A 16,616-nucleotide genomic window follows, 5' to 3' on the forward strand; every position below is an offset into this window, starting at 1 on the left:
CTTAGTCTCTTCTACATCAGGGGCCCCCAACCCCTGGGCCATGGACTGGTACAGGTCCATGGCCTGTTAGGAACCGGGCCGGACAGCAGGAGGTGAGCGGCGGGCAGGCGGACAAGCGAGCGAAGCTTCATCTATATTTACAGCCGCTCCCCTTCGCTCGCATTACTGCCTAAGCTCCGCCTCCTGTCAGATCAGCGGCGGCATTAGATTCTGATAGGAGCGCAAACCCTACTGTGAACTGTGCATGCGAGGGATCTAGGTTGCGCTCTCCTTATGAGAATTTAATGCCTGATGATCTGAGGTGGAGATGAGGCAGTGATGCTAGCACTGGGGAGTGGGTGCAAATACAGATTATCATTAGCAGAGAGGTCTGACTGCACAGGGACCATAATAAATCAATTACTTGCAGACTCATATCAAAACCCCATCAGTGAGTGGCAAGTGAAAACAAGCTCAGGGCTCCCACTGATTCTGCATTACGGTGAGTTGTATAATTATTTCATTATATATTACAATGTAATAATAATTGAAATAAAGTGCACAATAAATGTAATGAGCTTGAATCATCCCGAAACTATCCCCCCTCAACCCACGGTCTGTGGAAAAACTGTCTTCCACAAAACTGGTCCCTGATGCCAAAAAGGTTGGGGACCACTGCTCTACATCATCCAGTTCAAATACCCCCATTCTGGATATATAATGCCCACTTTCTTGTCTGTGATTTCTCTATGGGCAAGAGTATCGAAAACATTCACTGGAGGAACTCTAAACTCTCCTTTTGACTTCTAAAATTCCTATTCTTTTCTATCACCATAACTTGGTTTCATCCTTCCATAGTTCCACAAGTAACTAAACCTACAGTAACTAAACTGAATCACATATGCCAACTGGACAATTTATCCTAAAAACAACAACAACAACAACCCGCCCACCAACATCTGGATTTATATTTTAGGGCCACCTGAGCCCTCTCAATCCCCTAGGTGTTAGCCTCTTCTTGGATGAGTGCTTTCAGCAGAAAGGGAATCAAGAAGTCCTGGCAGCTATAACTTGGAAATCATAAAATAAACTTGCAGGGTGTAAAAAACCATCATTTCCAGCTGTTCTTCTAACAAATGCTCTAAGTATTTTAAATTGAGTGAGAAGCCAAGAGGACAGGGAAACAACCCAGAAACTAGGACGAGTGGGACACTGCCCCCACTTCTAGACTGAAGGAACACAGGGAGGAAGCAGAGATAACTGAACCCAAAGGCTGAGATCAGTTGCAGAAGCTGAAAGAGGCAGGTCTGGCCAAATGGAACTGGATTAATGGAGATACTAACCAGGGCAGAGAGAGAGAAATTCCTTGGCTTCTTCCTTCCTCCTCCCCTACAATCTTGCCAGAATTCTTCCTGTCCAAAACCAGCCAGAGGCCAGCTGACACCAGAGCTTGGGAAATGTGGCCTGCAGAGTTCTGCCCTTCCACCATACAAAGCAAAGCAGGAGATCCATCTGACAGCAAACTAGTCAAAGACCAGCACAGGAACACTACAGGACTGCAAAATTTACCATGACTCGAGATATCAAAGGGGAGTGAGGGCCAGCTACTGATGAGGGGCAAACACAGGGATCAGAGCTCTGTCAAGTTAGACAGAGCTGGCCAGGAAGTGAGACCTAGAAGCTCAAGCTAGGACAGCCTCTGGTGTGGACCCAGTCACATGACCATGGCTTACCCAACAGGACATATTGCCTCCATTTGGGCAGAGCTATGGGCATCTCAGGGTTGGCAGGCAGGATGGATGGCAAGCAGACTGGAAGGGATACAGGAGAACACAGTTACAGATGAGGCTCTGGAGGGATATACCCTGGAAAATGATAGGGATCACTGCCCAGAAAGGCCTGGGGGGAGTGGGTAGTCAAAGGGGACTGCAGCCTTATCTATGTTGTATCTCCCCTTTTTAAAGGGGAGAATATGGAATTTTATGTACAATTTAAAAATACATTTTTTAAGAAGGAAGAAACGAACAGGCAAAAGTACAGTTCTTCCTCCAGCACGGGAAGGAAGATGAAGGAGAGTTAAGAAGACTTTGGAGGTTAAGAAGGGAAGGAAGCTGGGGCAGCTGATTGTCCGCCCTCCCAATGAGAGAGAAGTACCAATTCCCCAGGAATGACCAGCTTTCTCTCCCTTTCATCATAAAACAAAACTTTATATTTGAAACCAATTCAGCTTCTAATTAAGAGCAACCATGGTTACTGCTTCTGAAAAAAATTGCTATTTTCAGAGAGTGCCGTGGTTTCTGTGGAGTAGATTCAACACTTTATTTCCAAGAAATGAGAAACACAACATTTAATTTTGTTTAGCAAGTTTAATAACTCACTATTATTACAGGTTGGGGATCAAAATGAAGTGAATACTTCAGGGTAAAGAATCCAAATGACAGTAACTAGACCCAAAACAGAAGACCTCTGGGAATGTGAGGCAGATAAATCAGGCAGTTTCCAATCAAAATACTGGACTAGCAACTCAATGTCCCTTTCAAATTACATCTGAGAGGATAAGCCCTGGAAATCTACTCTCTACTTTCAGATGCTCCAGAGATTAGAAAATCTGAAAACTAAATGCCATGCGATGCATTCTCTGGGCACTTCATAAACACTTGTTGACTGACTGGCCAACTGAAAGCTGATGAAACGTATATTATGGTTCACTTGCTAAGAACTCCCCTCACTTCCTGATATTTTATGTAATTGCATCATGATCATGCAGCTGCCAGACACATAGCCTCAATTTCCTTCCTCCTCCACAAGGAATAGCAAAAAGGCCCAAGCGGAAAACACTACTTGGGCAGTGCCCTGCGGCGTTTTGCCTGAGACAAATTACTCAAGGTCCAACTCTGTGAGGGGGACTTGGCAGCTTGATGCTTTAATTGCCCCGCTTCTGGCCCAGAAGGTGCTGAGGAGACCAGATGAGGTGGGAGGTGGGTAATTTTATTTTCTAACCATCTGTGCATACAACATATGAAAACACAACAAAATCACCATATGGTGCTAAACTTTAAATACGTCATCAGACATTGTATGAGTTTAAGAAGAAACCGATTGGCACTGTGGTCTTTTCTGACTCCTGAAAGAGAATAATTTATCTCTGGCTTCAAGTGGCCCCTGCTTAAACATCCAAACCTCAGGACTACCGTATTACTGCTATTATTAATTGGGTTACACTGGAAAATTGCATTTTGGTTTTTAGAGTTTTCTCATTGATCACTGCACATGAACCTTGCAACAAATCTGTGAGGTAGGAGGCGGGTGGGAGGCCACTGCCACTGACTAAAGTCACAGATTCCTGATCAACTCATCACCCCCAAACCACCTCCCTCTCCACTTGCCAAGTCCACATGTAATTTACTTGTATGTCCAAGGCCTGGCCAACTTTGTGACTTTAGGTTTCCCCAAGGGAACTGTAATGATCATGGCCTCAGGCACATCTCCAGTGACTACAACAAGAACGTGGGGGACCCCAATGATCTGCTTATACTCTTGTCTCATTTCTGTCCTTTGCACAACTTATTTGCTGCTATAGGAGGAAACCAAAGTAAAAGCAACCTTGAACTTTCCAAATCATCATTCTTGTCCATTCTCAAACCCAAATTACAATCTGTGGTCTGGCGGGCTCACAAAATACAAGGACAAACCACAGACTGGGAGAAGACATTTGCACTGTATTTAACTAACAAAGAATCAATAATCCAGACCATATAAAGAACTATATGAGGGATTTCCCTGGTGGCGCAGTGATTAAGAATCCACCTGCCAGTGCAGGGGACACGGGTTCAATCCCTGGTCCGGGAAGATCCCACGCGCCGCAGAGCAACTAAGCCCACGAGCCCCAGCTACTGAAGCCCACGTGCCCTAGAGCCCACACGCCCTACAGCCCACGCGCCACAACTACTGAGTCCATGCGCCACAGCTACTGAAGCCCACATGCTGCAACCACTGAAGCCTGTGAGCCTAGAGCCCGTGCTCTGCAGCAAAAGAAGCCACCACAATGAGAAGCCCGCACACAGCAATGAAGAGTAGCCCCTGCTCACCTCAACTAGAGAAAGCCCGTGCACAGCAACTGAGACCCCCCCCCAAAAAAAAACTACATGAACAGTAAGAACAATATGAAAAAGACAAACAACCCAAGAGGAACTTGGCAAATAATGTGAGCAAGCCAATCAGAGAAGAGGAAACTTAAATAGATAAAAAACAGCTTCACTAGGACAGAACTCAGGAAAATGTAAATTAAAAACACAATTAGATGCCATTTTCCATATATCAAATTAGCAAAGATTTAAAAGCCTAACATTAGTAAGTATTGTCAGGGATGTAGGGCTATACGAAATGCCATTCATTTCTGGTAGGAATATAAATTGGCACCAACATTTTGGAAAGCAATTTGGCAAGATATATTTATGCTGAGGAGAGTGTACACTCTATGACCCAGCAATGCCACTTCTCCCACAGGCTAACAGTCAGGTGCAAGGATGTTCATTGGAACAAAAATCTAAAACAACCTAAAACTCTATCAATGTGAAAATTAAATATTGTCATAATTATATAGCACTTATAATGGATGAACTACAAGCACTTATAATGGATGAACCATAAACTATTGTGTATTTTGAACTGACTCAAAATACACAATACTACACACAAGTGTGTATGTATCCATAAACAATACATAGAATAAAAGCATAAAAACATGAAGGCAAAGGATAGACACTAGCTTTTTTTTAACTTAAGGACTGGAATCTGATTGTGGAGAGGCACAACTGTATCTGCAACATAGAAGAAAAAAAGCTGAGATTAACAAGATTAAATGGAATATCTATTATATCAGGATGGCGGGTCTGAGTATTTAGAATAATGTTCTCTGTATTCCTGTGTCGGAAATGTTTATAATTTTTTAAAGTATCGTATTTAAACTAAAGAGGATAGAGCCTACATAGGGAAAGTGGATAGAGAAAAAAAAGAGAAGGCAGTCTAGAACAGAATCTGACGTAGGGTAGACAAATCCCTCGAAAAACACAAATTAAAACTGACACAGAAAAAAAATCAGAAGATCTGAATAGCCTTATATCCATTAAAGAAATAGGACTGTAATTTAAAAACTTCCCACAAAGAAAGCTCTAGGTCAAGATACCATCACTGGTGAATTCTATTGAAAACTAAAGAAAGAAATAACACTAATAATACACAACACTTTCAGAAAATGGGAAAAAGGGAACACTTCCTAGATTGTTTTATGAGGCTAGCATAAACTTGATATTAAATACAAAGACATTACAAGAAAAGAAAATTACAGGTCAGTGTCTTTCAGGTACATAGGGATATTGACAAATGAATACAGCAATATATACATTCAAAAAAGTACATCATGACCAAATGAAATTTGTCCTAGGAACACAACGTTGGTTTAATATTTTTTAAAAAATCAATCAACATAATACATCCCATTAACAGATTAAAGGAGAAAAACCATGTGTTGTCTCAGTAGATGCAGAAAAGGCATATAACAAAACTCAATACCCATTCATGATAAAAATTCTGAGCAAACCAGGAATACAGGAATAACCTCATTTCACTGCACTCTGCTTCACTGCACTTCACAGATACTGTGCTTTTTACAAATTGAAGGTTTGTGGCAAACCTTCGTTGAGCAAGTCTATAGGCACCATTTTTCCAACAGCATTATTTTTTAATAAGGTGTGTACATTTTTTTAAAGACATAATGCTATCGCACACAACAAACCACAATGTAATGTAAACATTACTTTTATATGCACTGGGACCAAAAAATTCCTGTGACTCACTTTATTGCGATATCCACTTTATTGCAGTGGTCTGGAACAAAACCCACACAATCTCTGAGGTCTGCCTTTAAAGCAGAACTTTCCAACCTGATAAGAGTATGCAAAGATGGAGTGGAGCAGGAAAACCTTGTGGAGTAAACTGGGAGGAAGAAACCAAGATGCAGCAAAAAAACCTGGAGAGTGGGTCTCATGCCAAGAGCACAGTCTTTCACAGAGGGGAAGATGGTCTACTGTATTACATGACACTGAGGTGAGACAGGATGACACATCCAGGGAGGTCACTGGTGGCCTTGAAGAGAGGAGACTTGGTGCAAAGGTCACTCCGCTTTTTACTTCTCATCTACTGTTCTTAGTGTGCCTTAGAATGACTTCCATATCTCCATTCAAGAATTAAGCAAATCAGGGGGCTTCCCTGGTAGCGCAGTGGTTAAGAATCCGCCTGCCAGTGCAGGGGACACGGGTTCGATCCCCGGTCCAGGAAGATCCCACATGCCATGGAACAACTAAGTCCACACGCCACAACTACTGAGTCTGTGCTCTAGAGCCCGCGAACCACAACTACTGAAGCCTGCATGCCTAGAGCCTGTGCTCCGCAACAAGAGAAACCACCGCAATGAGAAGCCCGCGCACTGCAACAGAGTAGCCCCAACTCTCTGCAACTAGAGAAAGCCCGCGTGCAACAACAAAGTCCCAGTGTAGCCAAAAATAAAATAAATTAATTAATTTAAAAAATAATAATAATTAAAAAAAAAAAGAATTAAGCAAATCAGGGACTTCCCTGGTGGTGCAGTGGATAAGACTCCGTGCTGCCAATACAGGGGGCCTGGGTTCAATCCCTGGTCAGGGAACTAGATCCCACATGCATGCCGCAACTAAGAGTTTGCATGCCACAACTAAGGAGCCCACATGCTGCAACTAAGGAGCTGGCGAGCCGCAACTAAGGAGTCCACCTGCCACAAGTAAGGAGACCGCGTGCTACAACTAAAGAGCCGGCGAGCCACAACTAAGGAGACTAGCTGCTGTAACTAAGGAGCTCACCTGCCGCAACTAAGACCCAGCACAACCAAATAAATAAATAAATCTTTAAAAAAAAGAATTAAGCAAATCTACCAACAAATTAACAAATTATAGAAAAAGGCAAGCTTACTGAATTTTTCCTAGGCCTACTGACTGATTTTGAACCTAAGACTCCAACACTACTATATAATACAGTAGAAAGGCTGGTGTTTGGAAAAGCTGGTGCCCAAGGACTATGTACCGAATGAATTAATCAATACACATGTCAGACCTTGCTATTGCAGAGCAGATATTCCTTCCCTCCTTAGAGTAAGGATCACTGAACCTGACCTGAATCCCAATCCCTGGGACTAGTCCTGACATTGGGAAAGAAGGATTTTAAAACAACAGGAAGCTCAACAGGCTTTCACACTGTTGACTATTACAGAGATTTGCTTCTTTTTTGCCATTACCACTTAGAAATGGCTGGACAAGTTTTCACCATATTTGGCAGTTATTTTGGGGATGATCTGAGTTAAATATGGGCTATGAAAATTAACAAGAAATTAAGTTCAAGAGAGCCTGGAGGATACCCGCCCCCCTCCAAGATAGCTTATAATCTTAAAGAGAGCAACTGAAACTGAGGAACAGAGGGAACCCTAGGTGCCTGCTGGTCACAATGACTAAGATACCATAAACCAAATAACAAGGAGTGGTTTCAGGAACCAACCGAGTCACAGGATAGATAATACAAATAGCAGGTGATGATTTACAGTCTAGTTGCTTCTCAGAAGGCAACTCCATGCAGCAGGCCCCAAGCAGAAGAGAGCACAGTTTCATTTATTAAATGAATTAGATTTCATTTCATTTATTAAATGACTTCCCAGAGTAAGTCAGATCAGTATAAACAATAATCAGGGCTACCACTTATTAAGGGACTATTATGTGCCAGACACATGTACTATCTCATTTAACCCACACAATGACCCAGGAGGGAAGAATAATTATTATTATATTATTATTCCTATTTTAAAGACAAGGAGAGTGGGATTCATAGACATTAAATGACTTGTGCAGGGTCACTCAGTGAGAAAGTGGTACAATGGGGTTCAAACCTGGGTTGCCCAGTCCCTGGGTCCAGCCTGACCTTGGGCTTCAGTTACTGTAAGGGACTCCATTTTGTCTTTTGGACCTAAGCTGCCTACAAGGGTCCCAGTATCTCTGGGCCTGGGGTTCTGCCTTGAGCCTTCTCTGTAACTTCTCATCCACCCAAGGGAATTAGAGTCCCACCTACACCCCCTCAACCACTTATCTGCTAATGTACCATAAATGTACAGTTTTGCTGTAAAAGTTTAATCTTCAGCAACTGGCCTGTACTCACTAATTGTCCAAAATAAGTTGGCCTAAGTAAAAAAAAAAAAAAAAAAAAAAAGACAAATCTAGTTGAAGAAACACAGTTAGATATTATACTTCATGACAAGAGCCAATTTATTCTGTACCACCTCTTTCTAATAAACATTGCAGAAGTGATGGAAAGCAGTATCTGGGAAAAATAACACCTGGCATAGGCCAGGGAGACATCCCTTGTATAAGGCAAATCTCTGAATCTGACAGTAAAAGTCATTAACTCTTCAAGTGACAAAGAGACATTATACCCTGACTTCCTTTTTAGGAATACTTCTTGCTGCCAATGTCAGTTCAGCACAAATTTTCAAACCAATTATGACAATGGATTCACGTACCTTTCTAAAAGAAAATCTTGATAAAGGACTGGGAGGGGGCAGATACCCTTTATATAGACCCTGAGAGGTTAATAATAGCAACAGCCAGTGGGAGTGCCAGTAAATGTTTAACAATCAACTCTCTGGCAGAAAAAGCCCTGATCTGTAGGTTTTACTGATTTCCATGATGTAAATACTCCCACCATGGTGGATTTCAAGCTACTAAGGTGACAAATAATTAACATGAAGTTGGGCAGACATGTGCACAGCTCTCAGGAGCTGGTACAAGCAGGCTCCAGCCCTCCACTGGCGATGCTAATATTTACTGGTTACGTACTTATGTGCCAGCTATGTGCTAAGTGCTTCATAGTCATCCTCTTTCAATCCTTGTAATAGTCCAATGGGCAGGTACTATTTTATCCCCATTTTACAGATGAGAGAAAACTAGGTATTAGAGATGTTAATTTAGTAATTAGTCAAAAGTCGAATAGCTACTAAGTGTTAAGGGCTGGCATTCAAATGCTGGCCATCTGGTTCAATGGTCCATGCTCTCAGCCCCTCTTTGATCCTGCCTCTCTCTGTAAGGTGTTAAAGAAGCTGCTATGATCATTGCCACCTCATCTTACAGATGACGTGTTGGTAAAGACTACAGTGCAGGCTCTGGGGTAACTGGCAGTGGGGTAAAGGCGTCTACCCACATCGTACATGCAAGGGTTCTTCTCCTCCTCTCCCAGGAAATTTCACTTTGTCCTTCAAGGACAGATGCTCCCTCTTTAGCAGAGCCTTCCCCAACTCCCACAGAGCTGTTACTCCCTACATATTTTTTTGTTAGGAAAATTTTACTTTTTCCATTATAAAATAAATGCATGCTCATTAGAGAATACAGAAAATATCAAATACAAGGAGAAAAATCTCTTGTGGTCCCACTTCCTACTCACAGCATTTGTTCCTCATTTCTACTATTGGATTCATTCCCCTGCTCAATGTTTGTCTATTTATGGGTGTCAGCCCCACTGGACTGTGAACTCCTCCTGAGGAGATATCATGTGGTACCCACATTTGTAACCTCCTTCTACTGCATCCACACCCCACCTCCCTCCGTAGCACAACATCCAACACACGGCTGCCCCCCAATTAACCTGGATGCTTTATTATGTCCTCCAATTCATGAGAGGAAACCCTGAGCTTTTCACGTTTATCTTCAAAGCTGTCCTAATCTTAACTAAGATTGGTTTTCTTCCTTTGTCCTACATTCTTATTGTCCTGAGGCAGGCAGGAAAGTGCTATTCCAGCAGGCATCTTGCCTTACCTGCATCCCTCTCATCTTCTGGAAGCATGCAATGGTGTCGCTGATGGTGTACACACGCACGTGGCCCATGTGCAGCTTGCCGGAAGGATAAGGGAACATAGAAAGCACGTAAAACTTGGGCTTTGATTTCTAGGAAAGAATGACAAAAAAATGACAATGAGTATTTATTAAGCATTCACGGGGAAACCTGCATGCCCATAATATTTGGCATTTTACTCAAGGTAATAATTTAACATTTTTAAAAGTTTTCTTTTTAAAAAACTGTTCCCATAAGGTAAACTGACAAAAATGCCTAATACCAAAATTCAAAGCCCTGGCTTAACCTAAAGAATGTCCAAAATAATGCCAAACAACCTCAAAGTCCTATTACCCATATGTATTTTTAAATCTGTCTTTTTCTCTTTTAAAAGCTTCTCTTTTAGGACAGCTATCTAGGTCTTAAAGAACTATATGTTTTTCCAAATGAAGCTCTGACACATATGTCCATATAATTCAAGGAAACAATAGTGAATCACAGAGATGTGACATGTCTAAAAATGGAGCCCCTCCCTAAATTCCCTGTAGCTGCATGCAGACTTGGTTTGAACAGTATGAGCAGGGTCCTCAGGCACCAGTTCAGGTCCCGGGTTTCTCTGTTGTATTGTGAGCTTATCTTTCAACAGAAAAAGTTGAAATGGGAAGCTAATGAGAAAATTTTAGCCAGGTTGCTATTTCCCAGGGGGTGATCTACAGGCAGCCTCAGGCCAGGGTTACATAACTCTCCAACTTCCAAAGACACGGCTTCATCACGAGAAACACAGAAAAAAGGTAAATGCATTGGAACAGAATGAACACAGGGCAGGAAGTCCTCACTGGAACACTGACTTTTGGCACCTTAGTTCTTCCACAGTAAAATGGTGAATGCTGTCACGAGTTTTTGCACATGAGGGGACAAGGCTCCACAGGAAAGGTGGTATCACTTAATTGATTCCTTACTGGGGACCTATTGTTCAAGGGCAAGGACCATGTTTTTGGTTTTTTTTACTTTTTTTTTTTTTTTTTTTTTTGCGGTACACGGGCCTCTCACTGTCCCGGCCTCTCCTGTTGCGGAGCACAGGCTCCGGACACGCAGGCTCAGTGGCCATGGCCCACGGGCCCAGCTGCTCCGCGGCACGTGGGATCCTCCCGGACCGGGGCACGAACCCGTGTCCCCTGCATCAACAGGCGGACTCCCAACCACTGCACCACCAGGGGAGCCCCAAGGACCATGTTTTAATCATCCCTCCCCCCCAACCCCACCTTCCCGGCTGCCCACCTCCCAGTTTAATAACTGTTGGATAAATGTTTGTCGGCCTTTGTGCTCTGAAGCCTGATAACAGGCCTCTGCAGAGCACTTATTACTGAAGGGCACTTTTCCCAGCACACTTCACCAATCCTGTCCACGTGACAGGAATGTTCCCCCTCTCCAACCTTAAATCCTCCCATGGGGGAGAAGGAGTGCCTCTGAAGAAAGGAAGAGAACAGGTAACTGCTTCTGTTTAGTCACTAAGGGTCTGGACTGTCTGATGTTATCATTACTTTTTTGCCACCTTCTGTTTTTCTCTTTCTGTCCTTACTCCCTTCCGTGAGCTCTACTAGAGTTCTTTAAGGCTTTGCTTCTCCAAAATTAATGAAAACAAATGCAAGACAGAATATTCATAACCATTCTTTTGGGTATGTGTGTCTACTGGGGAGGTATTTTTTGGTAAGTATTTGCATGACTGATAATTGACAGCCAACTGTAATCAGGGGAACAGAAGAAACCAGAAATCAGATTGTTTCCAAATCTCATTCGACCCCTTGCTTTACACTTCCTTCAGCAAAGAAGTTAAACAAATCTTTAGCAGGGCCCCTAAAGGGTGGCAAAACAGACCAGAGTGGCACTTTTCTCTGTACTGCCCATCTTCTGGAAATTACCAACTGAGTGGTAAGTAAAGCTGCCTGAAGGAAGAGAAGGGAAAAGTGAATAAATAAGAAGTTTGGATAATACATAAACTTGGAAATCTGGAATAATGAAGTGACAGCTGCTGCTGATTTCTAGAAACGGATGGAAAGCCCCACATTGATCCTGCACTTTAATGTGGATCCATAACTCTTAGGAAAACCTCAGGAGCAGGAGAGAGGACTTGAGATTCAGGAGTTAGTGGGGACTCGGGACTTTCCTTCTTTAAGAAAGCAAGTGATAGACAATCCTCTCAGCTTGTAAACAAATCCCTCAAAGGAAGTACAAGACCTCGTTCTGATATTTGGTGCAGAATCGGAAATAAGCAGACTATCCACTCGATTCAAACATTACTCATTGCAATGGATTAGGCCTACTGCCTTTCCTTTGGGAATTTTTAGGGACATGGGAAAACAGCTGTTACAGAGTTCTTTGGGACCTGAAAAAAAAATAAGATCCTTGATATAAACTATTTCTAGTTTTTCATTTTAAAGTTTTTACATTAAACCTATTTTTTATTATAATTACTTTGTTTTTATTATAGTGACATATATTTTAAAATGATGTTTATTTAACAATGTTGCCCCAAACATTTTCCACATATAGCTTCTTCATTAACATCTCCATTTTGTATGTCTATCCAACAAAGATTAAATTTATAGCAAAATCGAGGGATTCATTATATACTAGCTAAGTGGAACTACAAAACTGAGTTTACAGAATATATATAGAAAAGTATTGGGCTTCCCTGGTAGCACAGTGGTTAAGAATCCACCTGCCAATGCAGGGGACACAGGTTAGAGCCCTGGTCCAGGAAGATCCCACATGCCACGGAACAACTAAGCCCATGCGCCACAACTAGTGAGCCTGCACTCTACAGCCCATGAGCCACAACTACTGAGCCTGCATGCCACAACTACTGAAGCCCACACGCCTAAAGCCTATGCTCCGCAACAAGAGAAGCCACCTCAATAAGAGGCCCGCGCACCCCAACGAAGAGTAGCCCCCGCTCGCTGCAACTAGAGAAAGCCCGCATGCAGCAATTAAGACCCAACACAGCCAAAAATTAATTAATTAATTAATTAATTTTAAAAAAAGAGAAAAGTATTGCTAGGAAAACTCTTTACTATTCATGAATATTTTTATTTATTGCAGAAAAGGTATTCAGCTTATTGCCTGCCCCTGTCTTTTGCTTTTCTGTGTGAATTAAGTCATTTTCCTCTGTGACAATGAAATGAGTTCTATCTCTGGGAGTGGAAAGAAGGAATTATGGGAGTTTATACTATAATTGAGTAGGAATCTGATTGAAAGGGAAATTTTCATAATTATATAAAAGTGTAAGAATTTAAGCCTTTAAAAGAAATTAAGATTGGAAGCGATAGAAAAAGGATGGTTTTTATAAGTGGGTCTTATTATTTTTGTCAGCTTCTAACATCAGGAGAAAGATAACTTCTGCCTCTCTATAGATCATGCTCTGAAGCTGTCGCTGAGTCTAGAGGATGGAGGGGGAAGGACCACTCAATAGGAGCCTGCAGCCTGGGATTTGGTTGAGCTTTGACACTAGCTGTGAGACCTTAGGCAAATTGCTTTGTCTTTCTGGCCTCGGTTTACAATCTGTAAATCAAAGGCAAGGCAAAAGAAGGCTCCTGGTGAAAGCATGAGTTCAGAAATCAAACGTGTCTGGGTTTGAGTCCTGGGCTCTGCCACAAGTGAGTTGTGCATCTCAACAAGTTACCAAACCGCCCTCTGAGCCTGTTTTCTTACCCCCCAAATGAGGATAATACTACCCACCCCCAGGGTTGTTTCAGGTTTTAAATGAGATAATAAATGGAAAGATGGTGGCTGACATAGTAAAATGCTCATTAAATGGAAGTTCTTTTTATAATGATGATTATGATGATGATGGCAAAATATTCAGCTTCTAGAAACTCATTCAGGTGGATTTCAAATATAGCTAATACCAGAGGGAGATTGATTACAGATTCTTCAAAATCCACCAGCATCTAGTCATATTCTCGTTCCTGACAAAGACACACCACACATTTTTTTTTTTTTTTTTTTTGCGGTACGCGGGCCTCTCACTGTTGTGGCCTCTCCCGTTGCGGAGCACAGGCTCCGGACGCACAGGCTCAGCGGCCATGGCTCACGGGCCCAGCCGCTCCGCGGCATATGGGATCCTCCCGGATCGGGGCACGAACCCGTATCCCCTGCATCGGCAGGCGGACTCTCAACCACTGCGCCACCAGGGAGGCCCCACACCACACATTTTTATCCTCTTTCAATTTATAAAATGGGTTCAGTCATATTTTCTCATTTGAGTTTCAAAGCAATTCTGTGAGATAAACAATGCAAAGAATCTGAGGATCAAAGAGGTTAAACGATGCTGATGAGATCACACTGATTTGGGGGCAGAGCCAGTATTACTGCCCAGGCTCCCGATCCAGTGTTCTCTCCACTTTGCCGTTCCCTCATTCAAACCCTCATAGAATGCCACCAGGGGATCACCCAAAATGTCCCTCAAGCTATTTACCCAACTAGTGAAACACAGTTTATTTTGATCCATTTAATTTTTTACACAACCATATGCTTAAGAATGCCATGTCACAAGAACAAAAAGCTACAACTTCAAAATGTTTGGAAGTGACTAAATCTAAACCAAAAGAAAAAAAGCTAATTTTATGCTCCTCATTGAGAAATAAACTGCTCCCTAAGGTCTGCTTCCAAAACACATTTAGTTATATTGGTCTGGTCATGTTGCCACAAAGAATTTTCACTTCCTAATGAGGTAAAAGTCAAGCTTTTATTGTATAATTATGCATTATATTTAAACCTTGCTTTTTATCATTTCACGTGTTACACACTACATCTCTTTAAATACCAGATTTTCTTTGTAACTAATGCCAAAAACCATCCTTCAGTTTAATACAAATAACTACCCACCCCCATTGTTCATAATGATTAATCTCATAGAAAGAATGAGTCTGATAAGAGTGGAGAATCAGGAAAGGCGATTCAAGCACAGTGTGATCTTGTGCAGATATATATTTACTCAACTGCTTGCCTGTGGCCTAATCTCTTTAATTAAACATAAAGGGTCAGCATTATTTGACTGGTAACTATTATGAAAGGATGATTAGAATTTAAGAGTAAAAGTATTTTATAGTGCTGTGCTCTGATCAGATTCAACATTTCATGTAACAAATCACATCTTCCATTTGTCATTTTGACCAATATCAAGAGGTAAGGGTTAATGTATCCAAGACTGATCCCCAGCAGGTTGGCCTCCCAGAGAAGGAGCTGGCCTCCAGCACAGCATTCCATGGAAATTGGCTACAGCCAAGTGCTTAAGACAATTAATTCAGGTAGAGCGCTGAGCTGGTGCAGACAGACCAGAAGCCAAGGGTCCACTAACTTATATAGCTGCAACCATGAGGTTGGACCCCAGTCCCAGATCACACCTAGGAAGGGCTGGTACCTCCCAAGCCATGATGGCAGAATAGGGCTGGAGGCCAACGTCATGGGAGGGGAGAGGGAGGTACTTCTCAGAATATGCAGGAGCTTAAAAGTTCCACAGCTGAGGGGCCCAGGTGTCTCTCCTAGCGTCTCCTATCTGACCCTGCTGGGCCCTGTGTGCTGCCCCACCATGCAGTGGACCACAGAGGACCTGACATCTGCTGTGGCTCCTGTCTTGATGAGCTTCCCCAGTAAATGCTGCTCCAGATTGCCCAGTGTGGCACCATTTGCATGTACCTTGTTTGTATGTGCACCACACTGAAACTCCTCCAAGCACCAAGCTGGTCTCATACCAGTTACCCCTCACAAGCATACTGGGAAGCAGGTGGGCACTACTATTAACACTGCCCATTTTAGATAAAAAAAAGTTGAAGCCCAGAGAGATTCAGAAATTTGGTTCAAGATCACATACTCAATAACTTATTTGAATTCAGGCAGTCTCACCCCAGTCCAAGCCCTTAGTCCCTCTTCTCTGCCCTTTCGGCGACTCTTAGAATACTCACGGGACTTCCTTGGTGGCACAGTGGATAAGACTTCAAGTTCCCAGTGCAGGGGGCCCGGGTTCGATCCCTGTTCAGGGAACTAGATCCCACATGCATGCAGCAACTAAGAGCTCGCATGCCACAACTAAGGAGCCCACCTGCCGCAACTAAGACCTGGTGCAACAAAAAAAAAAAAAAGAAAAAAATATATATATATGTATATATATAAAAGAATACTCACATCAGCTTCTGAAATTTTGGAGGCCTGTTCTTTTATTCGTTGATGCCACCATTTCTCCACATCCTTTCTTGTCTGCAGCGTATACTCTTTGGTCCACTTTCCCGTGGCACTGTAAATACCTCTGGAACATCCTGGAATCACTCTCCTTCCCCATTTGATGACATCTGGACCATTATATAGCTGCCTTTTCAGAAGAGAGGCATAAAAACCCAGCCTCTGCCAAGAAGGAGCCATTCTTCAAAAGGAGGGAAGGCCCTGAAAAAGAGGGCAGAAAGCACACGTGTGAGCCGCCTGGAACCTCCCCGAGCTCATCCTTCCATTCAGCACAGCCAGCACTCCCTGCCCATCCACATGCTTTCCTCTTATTCTGATGACTTCTTTCCCTGAAAAGAATACTTCAGAAGTGCAATTGAGATAAACACAAACTTCTTAACTGGAAAATATTAAAGGTGTTCGATGTTCCCAAACAGCAAGATACAAAAGTCCCATAGGAACAAAAGGAGACCACCACCTGGGCCAGCTCCTGCTGCAACCTCACAACTTGCTTGCGTGGGAAGCAG

At 42.7% G+C, this 16,616-nt stretch overlaps 1 protein-coding gene across 1 annotated transcript in view; it reads right to left on the minus strand.

Annotated features, from left to right (window-relative positions):
• Window positions 1–16,290, minus strand: part of LARS2 (leucyl-tRNA synthetase 2, mitochondrial) — a gene marked incomplete at its 5' end in the record, with an annotated part of 168,528 nt that extends 152,238 nt beyond the window's left edge. Inside the window, 2 exon segments of the mRNA XM_079712817.1 lie at window positions 9,861–9,989; window positions 16,057–16,290. Of these exon segments, the coding sequence (XP_079568943.1) occupies window positions 9,861–9,989; window positions 16,057–16,290 (363 nt within the window).
• Between the last annotated feature and the right edge of the window lie 326 nt (window positions 16,291–16,616).

This window comes from Hyperoodon ampullatus (genome assembly GCF_949752795.1).
Source record: "Hyperoodon ampullatus genome assembly, chromosome: 10".
NCBI lineage: Eukaryota > Metazoa > Chordata > Mammalia > Artiodactyla > Ziphiidae > Hyperoodon > Hyperoodon ampullatus.